The sequence below is a fragment of the Gymnogyps californianus genome, chromosome 4 (assembly GCF_018139145.2).
Source record: "Gymnogyps californianus isolate 813 chromosome 4, ASM1813914v2, whole genome shotgun sequence".
NCBI classification, from domain to species: domain Eukaryota; kingdom Metazoa; phylum Chordata; class Aves; order Accipitriformes; family Cathartidae; genus Gymnogyps; species Gymnogyps californianus.
Genome location: NC_059474.1, coordinates 66,680,166 through 66,700,344, shown reverse-complemented (window position 1 = coordinate 66,700,344; position 20,179 = coordinate 66,680,166). Strand labels below are relative to the sequence as shown.

Below are 20,179 nucleotides of genomic sequence, written 5' to 3'. Positions count from 1 at the left end.
TAGCTGAAATAAATGGAATTATGCTTAAGTGTAGGAATTTCAGTTATTTTATCTGACACCTTACTGAGCCCATGAGAGACACTACATAGATTTAATACGTGATGTGCACGTGAAAGTATCTGAGAAAAATTTTTTTCTTTTACTGTTAAATAACTACAAACTCAGGATCTACTCAAGACTTAAAAGCAAACTACTATCATATTTAATAGTTATGTTCCTAAAATAAAAAATTATAATTACCTCACTGGATATATATTAAATACAAGTACCACATTCCCTCTGCTTTCAGAACTTTTTCCAATCAAACTGTTCTGATGATTTCACATTCATACAAAGCCAGGGTGAAGTTAGGTTTTTACGGATGCTTATCTACAAATTTTACGTAAGTATGCAATTGGGGGATGTCAGTGAAGCATTCTTTACGCAGATTTCTAGCACTTCAGCACCTACTTCTCATTTCCGGTTCAAAACTCAGTGAGCTGGGTTTGTGCACTCGGTACTGTTTCAACAGCTTTTTGTCCCAAGCTCCGCAATTCAAAGGATTTCCCAAGCGTAAAAATTCCCTAAGAAAGAGAATAAAAAATTTACAAATAATTTTGTCTATTTATTTGCCTAGAATGGCACCAAACCTAATAACACTTTTAAAAAAGACAGTAATTACTTTTAATAAACATAACCTTTAACTAAAAAAATAAACTAATGCATAATTACAAGAAACACATTTGATTCATTCGAAACTATTTAAGTTTTGAACACATGCTCTCCAAAGTTACTAATCAAACAATTTTGATAAAGCTCCCAATTCCCTTCTCAATTCCAAAGACTTGGCAGGAGGCTGCCGCATCCTGTAGGAGAACATCAGGACACTCACTGATGCACGTTCAGCAAGCTGAACTTATCTGGAAAGGCAGACCACAGGCTGAAGTAAGTGACCTCAGCTTTGTTTTATCTGTGTGTCCTATTTGGCTGGGGGATCGTTTCACAGCTATCAACATCTATATCTATAGATAACTATAGTATCTATATCTACAGCTACCTAGGCTATCAGTATCTATGCTTAGGGAAGCTTAAGTCCCTGCGATGCGACTACCAGCAAGCGTGCTCCTTGCAGAATCATTTCTGACACAGCTACATGTCACTGAAGTGAACCGAGCAGCTGTCCTGGCTGTAGGTCAGCCAGTCAGTGATCCACAGGAGATAACACAACTAAGTTCCTTATTCCAGCTGATATCACAGGATGGTTTGGGTTGGAAGGGACCTTTAAAGATCATCTAGTCCAACCGCTCTGCTGTGGGCTGGGACATCTTTCACTATATTGGGTTGCTCAAAGCCCCTGGTCCAACCTGACCTTGAACACTTCCAATGACAGGGCATCCACAGCTTCTCTGGGCAACCTCTTCCAGTGTCTCACCACCCTCATTGTAAAAAAAGTCTTCCTTATGTCCAATCTAAATCCACCCTCTTTCAGTTTAAAACCCTTGCCCCTGGTCCTGTCACTACAGGCCCTGGTAAAAAGTGTCTCTCCGTCATTCTTATAAGCCCCCTTTTTATATTGAAAGGCCGCAAGAAGGTCTCCCCAGAATCTAGCAAGCAATCCAAACCATCATACAACTGCATGGGTATTTAACAAATGATTCAAAATATGCTCGTAAACTTTTCAAGCTTGCTTTTCTAGTACTAGCATAGATGTACAAACCTACTTGCATTAATATGCAGAAAGATCAACTTTCTAAAGCTATGCATCCCCAGATTTTTCCAGACACCTCTTGTATCACATTCCTACATTTCCTTCACACAAACTGAAGTGCTAAATAAAACTGCTGGCCCGAAGCTTTTCCAATCTGAGGTATTTAACATTGCACAGAGAAGTCAAGGAATCCATCCTCGTGTTTCCTCTTCCTGAGGACCTAGCCAGGAATGGCATTTTTGATAGCCTCTCAAGATTTGCAGGAAGAAAGCAAGCATTTAAGTACAATCTCTGTGAAAAACACCAAACAGATTTCCCTGCTTCACACTTCTTCTTCCTCCCCCGCCCTCCAATTCCCAACTTCTCCAGGGTTACATGCTCATTAACAGAAGCAAGACAGTCTATTTGATGAGAAATAAAATGGGATCCCGTGCGATCGCTACCACACAAGGTCGCTTATGCTCTCTACCAATCCGAGCCATTTACAGCCAGCCAGCAACAGCACAGGCAGCAGGGCTCATCTCAACTGGACTTCAATGCTATCTTTCTGACCTCAGCACCATTGGCTGCAGTGCCTGGGAGGCCAGCCTTTCAAACATCCTTTGGAGTGGCGGATGCAGCGAGTGGTCCTCATCAGCCAGAGCAGCGCTGCATCTTTGTAGAAGTCGTGCATGGAGCCCGGCTTCACACATGACTTGCTGGTTTCTCTCTGTGTGCACTAGAGATTGCAGGATATTGGCCACTGCCAGCTGGAGATCCAGTGCATGCTGAAAAAAAAAAAAAAGAGCACACAACTTGAGAAGACACAAACTGAGAAGGCAAATAAAAGAAAGCCCTTATGCATAGTAATAAAAAGGAAACTACCATTAGCAATAGATACATAAAACGTCCTATACTTAAATATATGTGCATATGTGTGTGTTGGGGGTGTGTGCGCACATGTGTGTGAAGAGACACTTCCATCTCTTTGTGAAAAAGAGTAATAAGTTATATGAAGGATTACCATGACCATTGTAAAGAAAAACAATTCAGGTAGGGATGGTTAAACTAACCTCTCCTTTTTACCAGCAGAAGTGAGTCAGTTTAGAAGTTCTATGTGCTTAGAGTGTACTAAGAACTTTTATTTTTGTGACTGCTAAGCTATTCCTAGTAACTTAACATAGAATCAGAGTCATTCAGGTTGGAAAAGACCTTTAAGATCATCGAGTCCAACTGTTAACCTAACACTGCCAAGTCCACCACTAAACCATGTCCCTGAGTGCCACATCTACTCGTCTTTTAAATACCTCCAGGGACGGTGACTCAGCCACTTCCCTGGGCAGCCTGTTCCAGTGCTTGACAACCCTTTCGGTGAAGAAATTTTTCCTAATATCCAATCTAAACCTCCCCTGGCACAACTTGAGGCCGTTTCCTCCTGTCCTATCGCTCATTACTTGGGAAAAGAGACTGACACCCACCTCGCTACAACCTCCTTTCAGGTAGTTGTAGAGAGCGATAAGGTCTCCCCTCAGCCTCCTTTCCTCCAGGCTAAACAACCCCAGTTCCCTCAGCCGCTCCTCATAGGACTTGTGCTCTCGACCCTTCCCCAGCTTCATTGCTCCTCTCTGGACACACTCCAGCACCTCAATGTCTTTCTTGTAGTGAGGGGCCCAAAACTGAACACAGTATTCGAGGTGAGGCCTCACCAGTGCCGAGTACAGGGGGACAATCACTTCCCTAGTCCTGCTGGCCACACTAGTTCTGATACAAGCCAGGATGCTATTGGCCTTCTTGGCCACCTGGGCACACTGCCCGCTCATATTCACCCGGCTGTTGACCAACACCCCCAGGTCCTTTTCTGCCAGGCAGCTTTCCAGCCACTCTTCCCCAAGCCTGTAGTGTTGCATGGGGTTGTTGTGACCCAAGTGCAGGACCTGGCACTTAGCCTTGTTGACTCTCATACAATTGGCCTCGGCCCATCGATCCAGCCTGTCTACATCCCTCTGTAGAGCCTTCCTACCCTCAAGCAGAGCAACACTCCTGCCCAACTTGGTGTTTTCTGCAGACTTACTCAGGGTGCACTCGATCCCCTCGTCCAGATCATTGATAAAGATATTAAACAGAACTGGCCCCTATACGGAGCCCTGGGGAACACCACTTGTGACCGGCCGCCAACTGGATTTAACTCCATTCACCACCACTCTTTGGGCCCGGCCATCCAGCCAGTTTTTTTACCCAGCAAAGAGTGCACCCATCCAAGCCATGAGCAGCCAGTTTCTCCAGGAGAATGCTGTGGGAAACTGTGTCAAAGGCTTTACTAAAGTCCAGGTAAACAACATCCACAGCCTTTCCCTTGTCCACTAAGCGGGTCGCTTTGTCATAGAAGGAGATCAGGTTAGTCAAGCAGGACCTGCCCTTCATAAACCCAGGCTGACGGGGCCTGATCACCTGGTTGTCCTGTATGTGCCACGTGATGGCACTCAAGATGATCTGCTCCATAACCTTCCCTGGCACCAAGGTCAGACTGACAGGCCTGTAGTTCCCCGGATCCGCCTTCCGGCCCTTCTTGTGGATGGTTGTCACATTTGCTAACCTCCAGCCAATTGGGACCTCCCCGGTTAGCCAGGACTGCTGATAACTGATGCAAAGTGGCTTGGTGAGCACTTCTGCCAGCTCCCTCAGTACCCTTGGGTGGATCCCATCTGGCCCGATAGACTTGTGTGTGTCTAAGTGGTGTAGCAGGTCGCTAATCATTGCCCCGTGGATTATGGGGGCTTCATTCTGCTCCCCATCATCATCATCTCTACAAAATTTAAGATATATGCAACTTAACTGCCAGATTAATGCCCTGAAGACAGAAAGTTGCCACATTCATCACCAGTAGAGGAAAAGAAAGAAGAATCAAGTCTAGTAATTCTTGTAAGCTTTCAGAACTTTTTTTTTTTTTTTTAAATAAACAGTGTTCTTCAGGGAAGACATCTCAAACAAAAAATACTTAAGCAACTTCAAAAAACGTCCAACAAGTCCTTTATACACAAACCACCAGTAGAGGTTTTGGGTTGGGAATTGCAATACAAAGCAGGCAGTACAATTTTGGAACTAGAACATATTCCAGCTATTTCAAACAGCACGTATACACCAAGCTATAATGCCCAATCCTGTGTCCTCCTCGTACTACGTGTTAAAACCTGATACATCAGGGAAAACATGAATTAATCACAGCACTTGAAAACTTATCTGACGGCCACTTCAGACATTTCTTTAAATTTACATTGTTGCCAGGAGTTTGAAAGAGACAAACAAAACAAAACCTATGAAGTAAAACAATTTCTATCAGACCTCTATGTCACCAGTTAGTCAACTCAATTAGTCTGTGAAACGTATTAGTTTCTCAGCACAAAACGAGAGGACATCATCGGTTTTCCTGTTTCCCGTAGCCATCCTTTTTCCTCAGCCACTCTCAAAGCTTAAGACAGCAGAATTTTTTTCCCTACCTCTGGGTGTGTAGCTGATCCAACAGAGGCCAGAAGATCCAGCATCGCGAGCATAGCACCAGGGTGGATAATGACCGCATCAGAGCTTTGTATGGATGTGGGTCCTGTTTGGAGTTTCACATCAGCTATGTTTTTCTGAGGGCAAACAGGAGGTGTTGAAACAGAATGATATGCGTGCCTGCAGGACAGAAAACATCCCATGGTTACAACACCCATCTATTATGAGCTTTGCATTTTTCAAACAGCTGTAAAGTTGAACTGGCCTATAGAAGTTACTCCCCTCTCCTTTCTCTTCCCTCAGTTAGATAGACCAAGTGCTTTCCTCTTCTCAAACCTGTTGGACATGTTTCCTCAAAGACAACCTTGAAGGGTTTCAATTTCTTGACTATGCTAGAACTCAGAAGTCTTTTCCCCAGGTGCTACACAGTTTGAAGAACTTAAAGGTTGCCTTTATTGCCTCTCTCTTCTCATTCTTGTTGCTGTGGCAGCACACAGCAACAGCACCATGCAAGCTACCGCTGCTCCTGTTCTTGGGACAAATTCAGCTTTGAATATGTTTCTCCCCATTTGCTTTTCATTAACAACTGATTATAACACACACTATCACAAAACTCCCTGCAATCTTTAATTAGCCTGCAGGAACAGAAAGTTGGTCTCAGTGTACACTTCTGCCAGCAGTCTGCATGCTCTCGGTCTTTCCATGACTGCTACGGCAATTTAGTTTTACATTAAGCTGCTTTAGTCTGACCCAGGGAAAAGAGGCTTTGACACACTGACTTAGAAGTAACCAGTTGTGCTGACAGCTGTAAATACATTTCTCATTGAAACTCTCGGAGGTATCAGCTTGATGCCATTCTTCTTTCAGCACAAGATTCAACACACAAACAGCATGAGCAGCTTACTGAACATATGCTTTCAAGATGGTACTTTAGAAGCAAAAGATAGCTCGAAAGCCTCATGCTCACCACAAACAAAAAAACCACAAAAACCCCCCAATCAAAACCACCTATATTCTCACAGTATTTACCATATATACTTATTTGTAAGAAGAAAACAAACTCTATGTAACAATTCTTCTTGAAGATCAAATTTTAGATCTGCGTTTTAGAAGTGAATCCAGCTAAAAGCGGGTCTCTTCCTATCAAATCAGTTGAAAGAGGCATTTCCTCTCTCCTGTTCTCAGTAACAGAGATCTACCTAACCACTAACCCTAACAGAAATAACACTTGGAGACTTGCTGTGCCTCACCCATTAGGCCTGTCCAACTAGGAAATCTTTTCTCCTGGGACATAGATGGGAGATGAGGAAGGCTGCAAGTGCAATTCTGTCCTAAACACTTTGAAGGTTGCGTCTTGAACACATACACACACCCCCCAGCAAGAAATGTCATTTGTCAGGGAAGGCTGAGGCAATGGATTATTTAGCCTAAGACAGGACACCAGGAAGTACAGCACAATCTTCTTGTGCTGGCTGGAAAATGGGCTGGATAAATAATGTTCCAACAAAAGTGTTCCTATTGAAAAGGCTCATGGCAGATCAACAAAAACTTGGCATCTGAACAATCCAAGAGCACTTTTAAAAAGAAAGTTTTTGAAGAAAGATGAAATTACTGATGCTTTACTCATTCAGCTAATACTTATAGCAAACATGAAATGGCATGGCAATTGTATTGTAACCAACCACTAAGAAAAAAATCTGCCCAAATCAATTTTTCTAGTGTTTTTACAAACCCTCTAAGCATCAACTTCCTAAACTTCTCTAGCAGACTCACTGATTGAAACATCTGGCAGGTAAAGAAAGGCTTCGTTGCCTCTTTGAAAATTAAATGAAATTAAGAACAACAGAACAACTGGTAATCCTATCACAGAGAGATGTTATATCAACCCTTTTCTCTGTCTTAATACAGAGATTGAAATATGGGCAGTTGTTTCTCATGCATCCTAACAGCACTGCTCTTCATCTGAAGCAGAAAACTGCTACCTCTTTCCAACGTCATCTTGAGCATCTCAATGCAAGTTTTACAGGATACAGTTTAAAAACTAAATATCCATTTGTATTTAAGAATGCTCTTCAGTCTAGTGAAATTCCACTCCCCAAGACATTCTTGAAGATCAAGCCTACATCCACTTTTAAGCACAGATTTTACTTTTAAGGATCCTGATCTGCACTATCACATTGACCTCACTAGGTAAGCTGTGAGGTTATAACATGGCAGCACAGGGAGAGCCTAATAAAAACCCGAGCCATTGCTCAGTATGATTCACGAACAAGCATGTGATCCTGGCCTCAAACGGCCTGGACTTCAACACTACATACAACAAACTGAAAAGGGGATACAGTCAAGACTAGGCAATTCACTTTTCTGTTAGCAATCTAAGTAAAAGTTATGTCCTTAAAGCATATATTACTGAAAGTTTTTCACATCATTTTAAAATACCGTCTATATTTAGTTTTTCCATATAAGGAGTACTTGTATCAAAACAACGAAAAAAAACCCAGTTCAAAAAGCTTTCTCTAAGCAGGGAAAAGAAAATAGATCCTACAAAATCCTGCCAATGTATTCATCTAATGTTACAGGTCTATGGGTCAGTGCAGAACCTGCAATAAATTAATTTAGCCATGCTTATACACTCTTTATATGATCCCTTTAAGGGAGAAGAAATGAAGAAGTGGACAATGGAAAAAGGCAGTGTACCAAAGGTGACACATAGATCTGTCTAATTTAACAAAAAATAAAACTGAAGAAAAATTCAAACTTAAATTATATAATTAAGTACAACTCTTGATGAGAATTATAACACCGTTTTCATCTGGAAAAAAATAAGTAAGATTTATTGTAGATAAACCCTCTGCATATCATTCCCCAAGAGTGACCACCATCCAAAACTTTGTAAAAACAACAGCTAAAAGTATTTTAAAGCTACATTCTGTTCTCTACTTCACCCTGTCGGGCCCAAAGCATCCTCTCAAAAAAAAAAAAAAAAAAAAAAAAAAAAAAATTATGAGGACACCCTGTCAAGGTAAGTTTTTTCTGCCAAAATTTACAGCAATCAAACAACTGGCAAAGCTGTAGTTCTTGATTCAAATTATACAAGAGGGGTGGAAGAACAATGCATTCCAGGTAACAGGGAGGACAGCTATGTACTGCCATCCCAATGCATGTGCTGGAGGAGTCCTACTTACTCTGGTTACATAAAGGATAACACTTGGAGGGCACCACTCCTCAGGGAAATACAGCTTTGAGAAGTGGCAGGCATGTCTGAAAGAGAATATTAGCATATCTATGTATCCAGAACCATTCTAGACTGCGTGCATCACAACCAGAACTGTACTACTTTTGTTTAAGAATTATTTGTGTGCACAGTGTCTGCTTGCTCTTTTAGCCAAACAACACAGGGCTCTGCCTCAGGCACCTGTCTTACAAGTAAAAAGGCAGAAAACCAGGCCACAGCAACAAGGGAGATCCTGGGGAAGCATAGTAAAGGAGACCAAAAACAATGAGAAGAGCAAACACTTCTCTCAGAATAGTCAACTTCGACAGAATCTAACATTTAAAAAGAGAAAAAAAGAAAATCAAATAATACTGGACCACAAAACTCAAGTTGCTTACTTTCGAAAGTAGGAAGATCCCAGCTACTGGCACTGAATTCACTAGGAATGACAAATACGATGCTGAACAACCGTGAGAAAGCAGGCAGCTGCTCAAACAGACTTTTTGAAAAGCCTAGCTCTGTCTTTTTACTTGAAAACATGCTTTTACAGAAAGGATCTGAAAAGTCACCCAGGCCAACACGATCATTCTTTCTGTCCACTTTTGCTTTGAGTCTTACACAACTTGTTTTCATCCAAAGGCCTTTTTTGTTTGTGAAGATCCATGTCAAATGCACTCCTTTACCTCAGCAAGTAGCCACGTTACTATACTGGTGCTTACCTGAATTGCCCAAAGCACCCCACAGGGATACTGAATTCTTAAACTATCCAATCTTTACCTCGCCTTATACTACACGGTTTTCAAATAACTGCTTGCATTTTCAGCACTACAAAAAAACAAAGGAAGCCTAACAAATCTATTCATATATACATATATTTATATTTTAATTACCAGGCTGTGTCAACTACCCATCTGGCACGCTTTTATTCATTACACCCTGGAATCAGCTCCTGTTTGGCAGGCATTGCATGTGTTCTCCTGCAAGCATTCGCATACCTGTTCGTTTGAGTAATTCAGTGAACCTGAGCAGCCATGCCAGTTACACCTGGGAGAACAGCAAAATGTAGTAAAGGAAAGGGCAATCCATAATGCTAGAGGTTAATATCGGGGCTGAAGCTGTAAAAAGCCTCCACAGGAAATGCTGTTTTCTTTCAAGTTTCTTCAGAGTAAATGAGAGGGAAAGGAGTTTCGCAGCTAAGGTTTTTCTCTGTGAATTGCAACTGCTACATTTGTTCCTAAATACCTCAGTGTTAGAAAAGAAAGGAAACAACAGTCTAAGAGGTTCTGGATTATTGGGAAAGTGGCCTTGTCCAAGCCAGTCCCTGCAGAATACCCAGGTATGACTTGGGTAACGTCACTCAGCAAGACAGAAAAAGGCTTCTCTTTACTAACCTGCTTGAGTACAAACATTTCCTTGCAAAGCAGTTTCCAAAAGCTCCTTTGGTTGCTTCCCTTTGCAAAATATTTTACATTCCAGAAGTGAAACTTGATGGCATATTTTAAGCCGTATACCAAGCAAGAATGACCGTATTTTTCACACATGGCACCTGCACCTCAGATAACCCATAGTCTTTCAAATGTCTTTTTAGCCTTCAAAAGCAAATCCCTGCCTAACCTGCATCTTCAGATAACAAATGGCTGCCCCCTTCCCTGGGGGCTCGGGGAAAAATCTCCTTTTCATCATTTGCACAGGCTGGTAAGTCACACTGTTGTTTAATCAGTAAACTTTTTTCTTTTTTTTCTTTTTTTTTTTTTAAAGAAAAAAATAATCTACCAGACACTAGTAGCTTGGGAGGGGAAGTGGGTGCTACGATTTCTGAATTGTGCCATTTGTGCTTTCTTTCCAAACCTTTTAATTTAGCATGCCTCTACATCATTTGGTAGTCAAGTACTGACAGTTTCATTCTTTAATTTTTATTCTGTGCAATTACTAACAAATGAGCACCGTAAAAAGCCATCCACTTTCCTACTCAAAGTACCTTTTCTTGAACAATTAGTCAAGAAAAAAGAAATCCTGCTGTATTAATTGATCTACTAGCATAGTCTGAACTTCTCTGAACTGCTCCTGAGAGTGTCATTTATGCCTCCCTTAGATCATTTCTTATACTAGACCTTGTTTGTTTTTCAATCATGAACTTAAAGTTAAGTGCTTAAGGAGTCCGGAGACATCTCTAATCTCATCCACTAGCATCACTACCTAGGATTCACTATGAAACATACCTTTACATTTATTTTATCCAGTAAACACACAAGTGAAAATGCACACCTCAGAAAAAAAAATAGCAACTTGAGAGAAAAAAAACCCCAAAACTAAGAAACACAACAGTGAAAGAGAAATCAAAAGCGAGAACAACTTCTCTTTGAAGGGTTGGTACCTTTTCCTGGACAAAGCTGGCGTACCCCAGGGAGAGGGGAGAGAAGTCTCATTTGTCAGGCAAGGAGGGATCTGTTCTGCACGACTACAGACAAAACAGACAGGGGTAGGACAGAGAGGTTAGAGAAGAAACCAGAGGCCGTAAGCTTGTTAGTTCTACAAAAGTGCCAATAAAATCATTACTAGGATCCATTCTTCAGAAACAACATGGACAACAAAGGATACTACTGAACGACACACATCAGGTACACACGCAGACATGCAAAGTGTGTACTTGTTTTATGGTATGAGTCTGCAGTGCTTGTTCATTACTCCACAGAGGTTTACTGATATGACCACAGTAGCAAAACAGAACATTTTTCAATGTTAAACAGCGGAAGTTGAGAGGAGAAAGTAAAGCCTCAGTAAATGAAGTATAACCAACACGGGTAAGAAACAAAATCAACGTAAACTTTACAAAGAATGATGATCAGAAAATTTAAGAAAGAAGGAAGAATGCAGTCACTGAAGATGACAACAACAACAAGAAAAAGGGAACTTAATGAGGTAGCTTATGCAACAACACCATGGCATTTACTTACCCCATTGATTCTTCACACTCTACTGTTAGCCAGCGTTAAAACTTCTACAGTACGTGCAACACATTCTTAATACACATTTTTCCTCCCCCTGTCTGAATGCTTTAATAATACTTTAAAATGAGATCAAGTAAATTGATTTCTGTACTTGGCTTTTGTTTTTTGGGGGGTTTGTTTGTTTGTTTTTAAAAAGAGAAAAGCATGAAGATTTGCTGCTTTGGAGGCAAAATGTTCATTAACAAAAAAATGAAGTTTGTACTTTACTAGTCACCTAGTTTAAGAAAGCCTGACCAACTGGCAGCTCTATTAATATCTCAACATACACAGCCACACCTTCAACACTTGGAAAATCAGATCCTGTGTTTGACTAACTAGGTGGCCCATCTTACTAAAATAGGGTCACCTGCATTAAATAGCTGGGGTGCAGAAGCTCCAGGGTGCCAGATATGAAGCTGAGGTCTGTTTTTTTACTTTTTTGTACCTCAAATTATGGGCAAGAACTACTTTAAGACAAGCCAATCTTCAACACATACTTCAGTAAGTTTTGTTGTCATTTTGAATCAACCTTAAGACACACATTACTGTTCATTTCAAATCTCAAGTATAATTTAAATTCCAGTTGTTTAACTCTGGGAGTGTCTCCCAGTTAAAATTAAAAAACAATAATTTACAGACTAGCTAGAACTTTACAGAACATGCCAATCCATCTAAAACAAGATGTCTAGTCTAGACGTGTTTAGCCTGGAGAAAAGGAGGCTCAGGGGAGACCTTATCACTCTCTGCAACTACCTGAAAGGAGGTTGTAGCGAGGTGGGTGTCCATCTCTTTTTCCAAGTAACAAGCGATAGGACAGGAGGAAACGGCCTCAAGTTGCACCAGGGGAGGTTTACATTGGATATTAGGAAAAGTTTCTTCACCGAAAGGGTTGTCAAGCATTGGAACAGGCTGCCCAGGGAAGTGGTTGAGTCACCATCACTCACCGTGGAGGTATTTAAAAGACGAGTAGATGTGGCACTCAGGGACATGGTTTAGTGGTGGACTTGGCAGTGTTAGGTTTACGGTTGGACTCGAAGATCTTCAAGGTCTTTTCGAACCTAAATGATTCTGTGATTCTAAATTCGCCATGATATTATCTAATTACTTACTTTGAAGTCCCATATCAAAGGAAACATGAAGTAAAGGTGTGACATTCAACAACCAATTTTTCATTTGACTTAATAAAAGCATAAAAATCTAGTAGTTCTGTATGATAAAGCAACCAGACAGTCTGCCTATCAACCAACAGGTTGCTTCAACACGTGAAATATAACCATAAACTGAGATCTCTAGCTTAATTGCTGCCATGACAAAAAACATTCAACATCAGAGAGGGTGCTGCATACCCTGGAGAACACCAGCAAGCTAAGTCAATATTTGGTCAGATGTTGACACCTTATATTCCTCTCACTGGAGTGAAGGAACAAAGAAATAGATTTAAATGGAAATACAAAAGCTTGCAATGAACATATCTGAAGAAAACTATTTTGGGGAACACCGGGGCAGGCAGGTAGGGCGGGAAGAGAAAAAAAAACAAGGAGAAAAAAAAAAAAAAAAGCAAATTTCATACCTGTCAAAAGAATCTGTTGCTACCTTGTAGAGGTAAATAAAAAGTTTGCTGCAGTGTCTTAGGGTAGGTGACACAGAATCCAGGGATATTAGGTCATCCTCCAAAAGTCTTTGAAATAGTTGTGTATTTGAAGGGAAGACATTCAAGGGACTTATTTTTCTCATGTCTGAGAAGCAGCCAAGTAATCGAACAGCATCTGCCAGTTTTTCATACTGGATCTCTGTTTTGAAGAAATGAGAGTTGGCTGGCTCATAGCGCATTGCTGCAGTCAATGTGCAGAACACAGTGTGAAGCAGTTCAAACACTTGATTCTGGTTTACTTTCTCCCAGCCATTCTTAGGCGGTGAGCACAAAGATCTTTCCATAGCAACGAGTAAAGATGTGACATACACAAATCCACCAACTTTTCTAAAAACAGTTCTTGTGCGGTGACTTTCTCTCAGCACCGAGAGTAGGGCCTATGGACAAAACAAACAATCAAAACAAAGAAGAAAAAAAAGTAGCAGCATTATAAACAGCTTGGAAAAAGGTAGGAACATTTTTGTTTGATATGCTAGCAAAATCCTCATGTCATTTGTCAGAATTTGGTAGTGCCTGAAGTCTCCAAAGATCAACTTTGTACTGCAAGAGTCCCCATCCTCAAGAGCTTACAAAATAAAAAGAGAAAGAGTGGGGGGAAAAGTAAAGCATTGCCCTTAATTTAGAAATAAGAAATTAAGGAGATAAATAAACCTGCCAATAGAAAAGACTTGACCAAGCCTAGAATGGAAATCAAAATCCCCAGGTAATTCCCTTAGTGATAGGGAAGAGAATATAGCTATTGGAAAGGAATCTACTCTGCCATCATACTGCACAAATGATTTCAAACAAGAGAGGGCAAACGACTGCCTGTAGCAATGAGAAATCTAAACCTTGGAGCATTCTAACACAGGTCTCCCAAAAATCTACAATGCATAAGCACCTGGCAGCTACAAAGCCACAATAGCACTCAAAGATAACAATGGCAGCAAAGAATTAGCCCAAAAACCCCACTTAGTTCTAGCCTTCCTCTATAATGAAACCCATAAATCTCTGAATTGAGTGAAACTTGATTTTAAGAGTTGCTGTTCAAAAATAAGCCTGAGAGAGAAACAGAAATGGATAAACCCTTACTTGCTGAACAAATGCAAAGCCACAGCATAAACAGTGGAAACTACAAGAATCTAGGTACTAGAGAATAATACTCATTTATCTGTGAAATTAGGGGGTGGGGAAGCCCATCCACCCAACCAAAACCAAACAAAAAACCAGCTGTCATGGGAAGTTTGACCCACATATGAATATGGAATATAGAAGAAAGTCTCTCTACACAAAGCATCACAAACAACAGAAAAATGTTATTGATACAGAAAAATAGGCTAGGGGGGCAGGGGGAATCTTTCATGACCAAGAGTTTACTTGTTCAGAATCATGCTTTTCTTCTTTTTAAGCACTCAGAAGATGGGTAATGAAATAGTTAGACTGTCATTCCTTTGAAGGCAGTATCTCATTTCCTGCCAAACCTGGATAAACACTAAGAGACACATCACTGCACCATTCTGGGCTGTCAGTTCCATAACCAAAACTTCTGAAAACAGCACCGATGGAAGACAAATACAACAGGTCAGATGAAGGACAGAAACCCTGACTTTGGATGTTAAATTCGTTGGGGAACTGCAATATCCTTTCTCTCCCCTTAAGTATCATGAAAGAGACATGCTCAAAAATGACTGAAGACCTTGACAGACAAAACATGTCAAATGAATCATTTTATTACTAGCTTTCCTTTCTGTCTTTTGGAATAATATGAAGCTGCTCATCTGCCAGAGAAATATTACAGCTCCTTTTAACAGAGATGAACCTAGATGTCTCAGAGTTCTCTCCGGTAAGACTCATTTACTTATTAATACTTGCCCCAGCTTTTCTACACTAAAATAACAGTATTATGTCAATTTACAAAAATAACATTAGCTATTCTGAGAAGAAATTGTGGGTCTAGATTAGCAGCCAAAAACCCTAATATGACAGAAAACAGATGAGAGCCTTCTCTCTTCCTCCTCTAATCACAGCCTTACTTTCCTACCTTTCCACTATTTTTCTTAAGCAAGTAAGTTCTTCGGCTTTATCTTCTACTATGGTCACTACGATTTACATTTATATTAACTAATTCAGCATCTATAACTAAAAAATTGGTAAAATAAAGTAAGTCTGCCACAGGAAAATGCAAGCCAGCACTGAAAATAAACTTATGTGTTGCATGCTTGCTTTTTTCCCCTCATGTATTCTCATTATTTTTAACTGAATAATACTCCGCCAGGGAAGATTATCATAACTGTAGAACCTCATTTCCTATCCACTGAGGCTGATTACAAGTGATGATGCTAAAAACACATGCTCACTCACTAGCCTTCATCTCTGATTCTGAAACCTACCATGGACAGATGGAAGAAAATAAAAACCGTGCATCAAATGAACGCATTTCAACTCCAGAGACAATCTACATTCAGTAGCAAAATACTATCCATCCAATCCAATCCAATCCCCTTCTCAGTGTTTTCTCTTTTAAAACTGTGGCTTAGGAGCAAGAGTCCTGAGCAATACTTCATTTACCCTTAAGATGTCCGTTTTCAGCTGCAGTTCTGTAGGTGGAGCGGAGTGCATCAGTCCCAACAAAGTGCCCATATCATCTTCTCCACTAGGTGATAACACCAACTGCTGGATGATCATCAGGGCGTGCTGTCGGCACTGGGGATACTTTACTATGTTGTGCACGCATCTCGCACCACCAAACTCCCTGAAAATACCTACTCAGAAAGGGGGGGTGGGGATAAGCGCATAAGGTGTATGAAAAATACAATCAGTAACAAATAACAACAACAACAAAACATGAAAGGTGTTTATTTTCATTTCTACAGATTGAATGGCAGGGTTTTAGCCCTATGGATGTTTAATGGCTTACTACTATTTTTCCTCTCCTACCACAAATAAAAATAGAACTTGAACGATATTCTTCTGACAATATGTTTCACCAAAAGTGTTGAGTACAAGGATGCAGGTCAGTTCTAAGAATTTCCTCAATAATTCTGTTACTCCAACAGTAATTATTCTTTTCATGCTAGAGCTCAAAGAGTCATAGGATGAAACAAAGAAAAAAAATATAGCAAACCCTCCATCTTTACTGAAGACTATATGCTGTTTTGGTTAAGGATAGTGTTTACATTCCATTTAGTTCATTGCCAAAAATGTAACTAGGCTGCTTCTGGACAAGACAAGCAAACTAGGAGCACTGGTTGAGAAGTGATTCGGTCTATCCACAAAATTTGTAAGATTCTGCAGAAGTTTTCTTGTGGCAAGACCTATCTCTGTAGAGATAAAGCTTAAGTCAAATAATGGTTCTCAAGTTTACTGGATACTCAGAAGAACACGTGCAATATTAACTGAAAATTAAATGAAAATTTATTCTGAAAACATCTTAAAAACCAAACCGGAATATATAAGGCACATATAATGTGTGTTTAGTATTGTGTCAGCACCTAGCGTACTGCCCTATGTTAATTATTGAAGATGAAAACAGAGTAGGGAAACGGACCAATGCTGCATTACTGCATCAAAAGGGATCATTGTCCTTGTAACTATAAACTAAAAGAGCAGTTTAAATGACCAAGTTCAGGATTAACAAGCTCATCAGGACAATGTTTATTCCCTCTAATGTACATATTCAAACCTTAGTCCCATTATCCATTTCTGATTTCCTGCCCCCTGCTTTCTCTGACGTTCTTTGGATGAGATATGGACTTGGACAAGGCAAAAGCAGAGGCCTCAGACCCTGAGACAGTTAAGTTGGGTGCATCCTTTACAGGCAAAGCACATCTCCTCAGTGGTCAGGTCTCTTGTTTTCAGAGACTGAGGTAACATTTTATACTTTTCCCACTCAGCCAAGATTCTCAACTATCCAGTGAACCTGTCTGGGTCTGGACACCCAAATTTCTTGTTTGAAATTCAGTTATCAGTTATGCAATATTCAGGAAACCTTATCAGAGATACTGGTTTAAGATCAGAAACCAAGGTCTGAGTGTGGTATGAAGCACTGCAAGGCTGCATAATGCCTATTTATGCCTCTCTGAGATGACCTAAAACCTCTGCTGGCCTCTGGATACAGTGCCACTGGGCTCACATCCCAGTCACGCTGCACAGACAGCAACCACAACTTTTTTGAGAAATGGTTTCTTAACTCCACCTGTACAGCTCTGTCACGCTCCTGAACTTGGAGAGCTACTGATGAAACGAGGCCCTTGAACTCTCCAGGAGTCCTCAGGAACAACATCTGTGGTGTCATACCACAGTCCTGATGCATTTTATACTACCCTCTGCTGTTTCTCTGGTGGATACTCAGAGATTAACTCAGTACTGAGAAGTCGCAATGAGGTACTGATGGCTGCTTCAGGCTTCCCAGGTGAGGTCAGGAACGCCATTTAACAGCAGCCAAGGATTTGTCACAAGTCAGGTGGACGCTACCACGGTCAGATCATAATCCATACCTCACAGGAGCAATGCTCAGGTACCACAGACCCTGACGCCACACAGGTACATATAGTCCAGTCCTGTGAACCAAGACCTGCCGCTTCTAGAATATGAGGCAGTTCCAGTCCTTCAGAGATGTTATCATCACATACTTACACCTCCTCTCATTCATCCTTAGAAATCAAATAATCCTGTTTTTTGGGGGGTGAGGTTGGTTTTTTTTCCCCCCAATTTCTCCTTACATGGAAGCCCCCACATGTACCTTCGTGTCACTCCTTTCTGACTTGTTTCTAATTCTGCCTTTTCTTACATGGCAAAACCAAAGCTGAGCAATAAATGTACAAATGTGTAGTTGATTAATGTAATTAATCTGTAATCTATACCAATTCCTCTCTCAAACCTCCTTATTTCAGCCTAATTCACTTGCTTCTTGGTTCATCATTGAACAGATTCATCCAGTAAATCAAAGATCATGTTTTTTTCCTTTCCATTAACAGGAGAGGTAGCTTGGTGGACAAAAGGGAAGTGGCAAAGGACACACATCTCAACTTCAGCAAACCTTCTGGCAGTGTCATCCACAGCTTTCTCATAAGCAATCCGACACAATGATCTAAATGCAATCATGACAGACTGAATGTATAACTAATTGAAACATCAGCTTGGAGTAACCTCTTTTCGCTGTAATGCCTTTCTGTTTTGACTAAGGGCATGCAACTGCGGTTTATCTCAAGTGCCATGAATAATGCCTTTCCTGATGGAATGAAGAACTTACTTATCAAGTACATGGACAAAGCCAAGCTGGCAGATGTTATAAATGCTCAGTGGGCAGAATTCAAAAGCCATCTTTGAAAGTGGTTTGAAACCACAAGCTGAAACGCAACAGAACTTGAAAACAAGCGCAACAGTGAAATGGCATAGACAACACTGGAGGTTACTCCAACACTGGGCCTAAATTTAAATAAAAAATTTGCCCAGGCAAAAGCAGAGAAGAAGCAAGTTACAAGCTTTACGTCATTAGCCCAGGAACTAAAGTTTAAACAGTGAACTGTTAACCAAGCTGGACAATTTTCAGGATTTCATTCTTAAGCATTTGTCACAGATTGTAGTTTCTCCTACTTAAATGAAAACAAACACAAAACCAGAAGTAAGAAAACACCAGTCAGAATTGAGAAAAAGCAAAAAAAAAAACCCTGCTGAAATAAGGATGTTTCATGGCCTCCAAGGCCAGAAACTTCCTGGTTCCTTAGGGTGGTGTCTGTTTCCCCCACCTGCTCATTTTCTTCTTCATCTAATAGAACTGACAAAAAGGGTTTAAAACCAGTTATCATCCTTTCTCAATCTGTTATTTCAAGCTCTCAGAGACAGCTTTTACTAATATGAGATACACATATTGTCTATTTCAATGTCACTAAGTCTTGGCTAAGGAAGCATAATATAAACCTGCCTGATTTAGAAAAGGACACTCATAACAGAGCCCTATTTATACATTCTGACTGGGAATATGCCTTTAAAAATGAAAAGCCATCATTCACTAAAGATGCAAGCATTATTAATCACATTTAAGTAGATGTAACACTGTCAACAGCAAACTACATGTCTAATTATACGCTTAAATTTTTCGATATACAATCTGTGTTACAAGCCCTAATACAAATTATTATAGTATTGTTGGAGAATGATGGGGCGTGGTGGTTGCCTTCAGGTAAACAACAGCAAAGAAACTCAAGTTAAAAAGAAACGCTATCTTGTACTCCTTTATTTTATGCACTCTAGTTTATTCTGCCTATTCTCTTTTCTGGAACAACTTGGCAGGAGAAAAAGTATATTTCGGTGTGTTTGATTACTTGCCTGAAGATAGAAAGTCAAGACTACTTTGCTTTCAGGCATGATTTTTTGAGTTACTTTTTTATAAATATTTTGACAGCAGTCTCTCTACTTACCTGCATTTGTGTTTGATCCTTGTAGTAGTACTGTCAAGGTCTCCATAACCAATAAAGCCAGCTGCTTTTGGTCCTCAAATGAACTGTTTCTTGAATCCCCTAAAAAATAATTTCAGCAGCCAAATTCATAGTAAAAATCACTCTTTTCTAAGATGTTTCTTGATACTTTCCCCTAACACTTTTATTTTCTTTGCTTCCCCAGAGAACACGCAGCCTAACCATATTCCAAAGCAAATTAAGATTTAGTCTACACATGCATTCCTGGGAAAGCTTAACTATGAATCGTTTGAAAAGTTAATTTATAAAGACAAGAATTTAAACAGAAGCTTTTGAGCACTGTGAGCTCAGTGGCTGACACTGCAGCTGTATGCGTAGTTTCATATCCCCAACTGCTGTTTCTTGAAGCCACAAAACCATACCGTAGTTGAAGACTTAACAGGATCTGTTCTTGTTCAGTATTCAGTACTTGAAAAAAGAAATTCCACACAAAAGCACAAAACTAGATTCACATAGTTACAGTAAATGTGCTGATGATTCAACAGGTGTAACAGACGAACCAACAGTCCAAGTGGCATCTTAAACACAGAGTAACACTCCAGAAAAAAACCATTTTTTTTAAATTACTCTAATAAGAAGCAAGCCACAACACAAGGGCATGTGCACCCAGGTAGCACCCTAATCGGATGACAGCTTGCTCCATTTATTTACAAGAACGTGAGAACTGATGTGTTTTTCAATGGAGTTGCTGGCAACAAAGCTTTCTAACTTAAA

At 40.3% G+C, this 20,179-nt stretch overlaps 1 protein-coding gene across 1 annotated transcript in view; it reads right to left on the bottom strand.

Annotated features, from left to right (window-relative positions):
* Positions 1-20,179, bottom strand: part of WDFY3 (WD repeat and FYVE domain containing 3) — a 145,710-nt gene that overhangs the window by 73,968 nt on the left and 51,563 nt on the right. The window contains exons 10-16 of the mRNA XM_050895386.1: positions 19,409-19,507; positions 15,558-15,751; positions 12,930-13,387; positions 10,747-10,830; positions 5,161-5,338; positions 2,240-2,454; positions 447-563 (exon numbers count right to left, since the gene is read on the bottom strand). Of these exons, the coding sequence (XP_050751343.1) occupies positions 447-563; positions 2,240-2,454; positions 5,161-5,338; positions 10,747-10,830; positions 12,930-13,387; positions 15,558-15,751; positions 19,409-19,507 (1,345 nt within the window). The remainder of the gene's footprint in view (positions 1-446; positions 564-2,239; positions 2,455-5,160; positions 5,339-10,746; positions 10,831-12,929; positions 13,388-15,557; positions 15,752-19,408; positions 19,508-20,179) is intronic.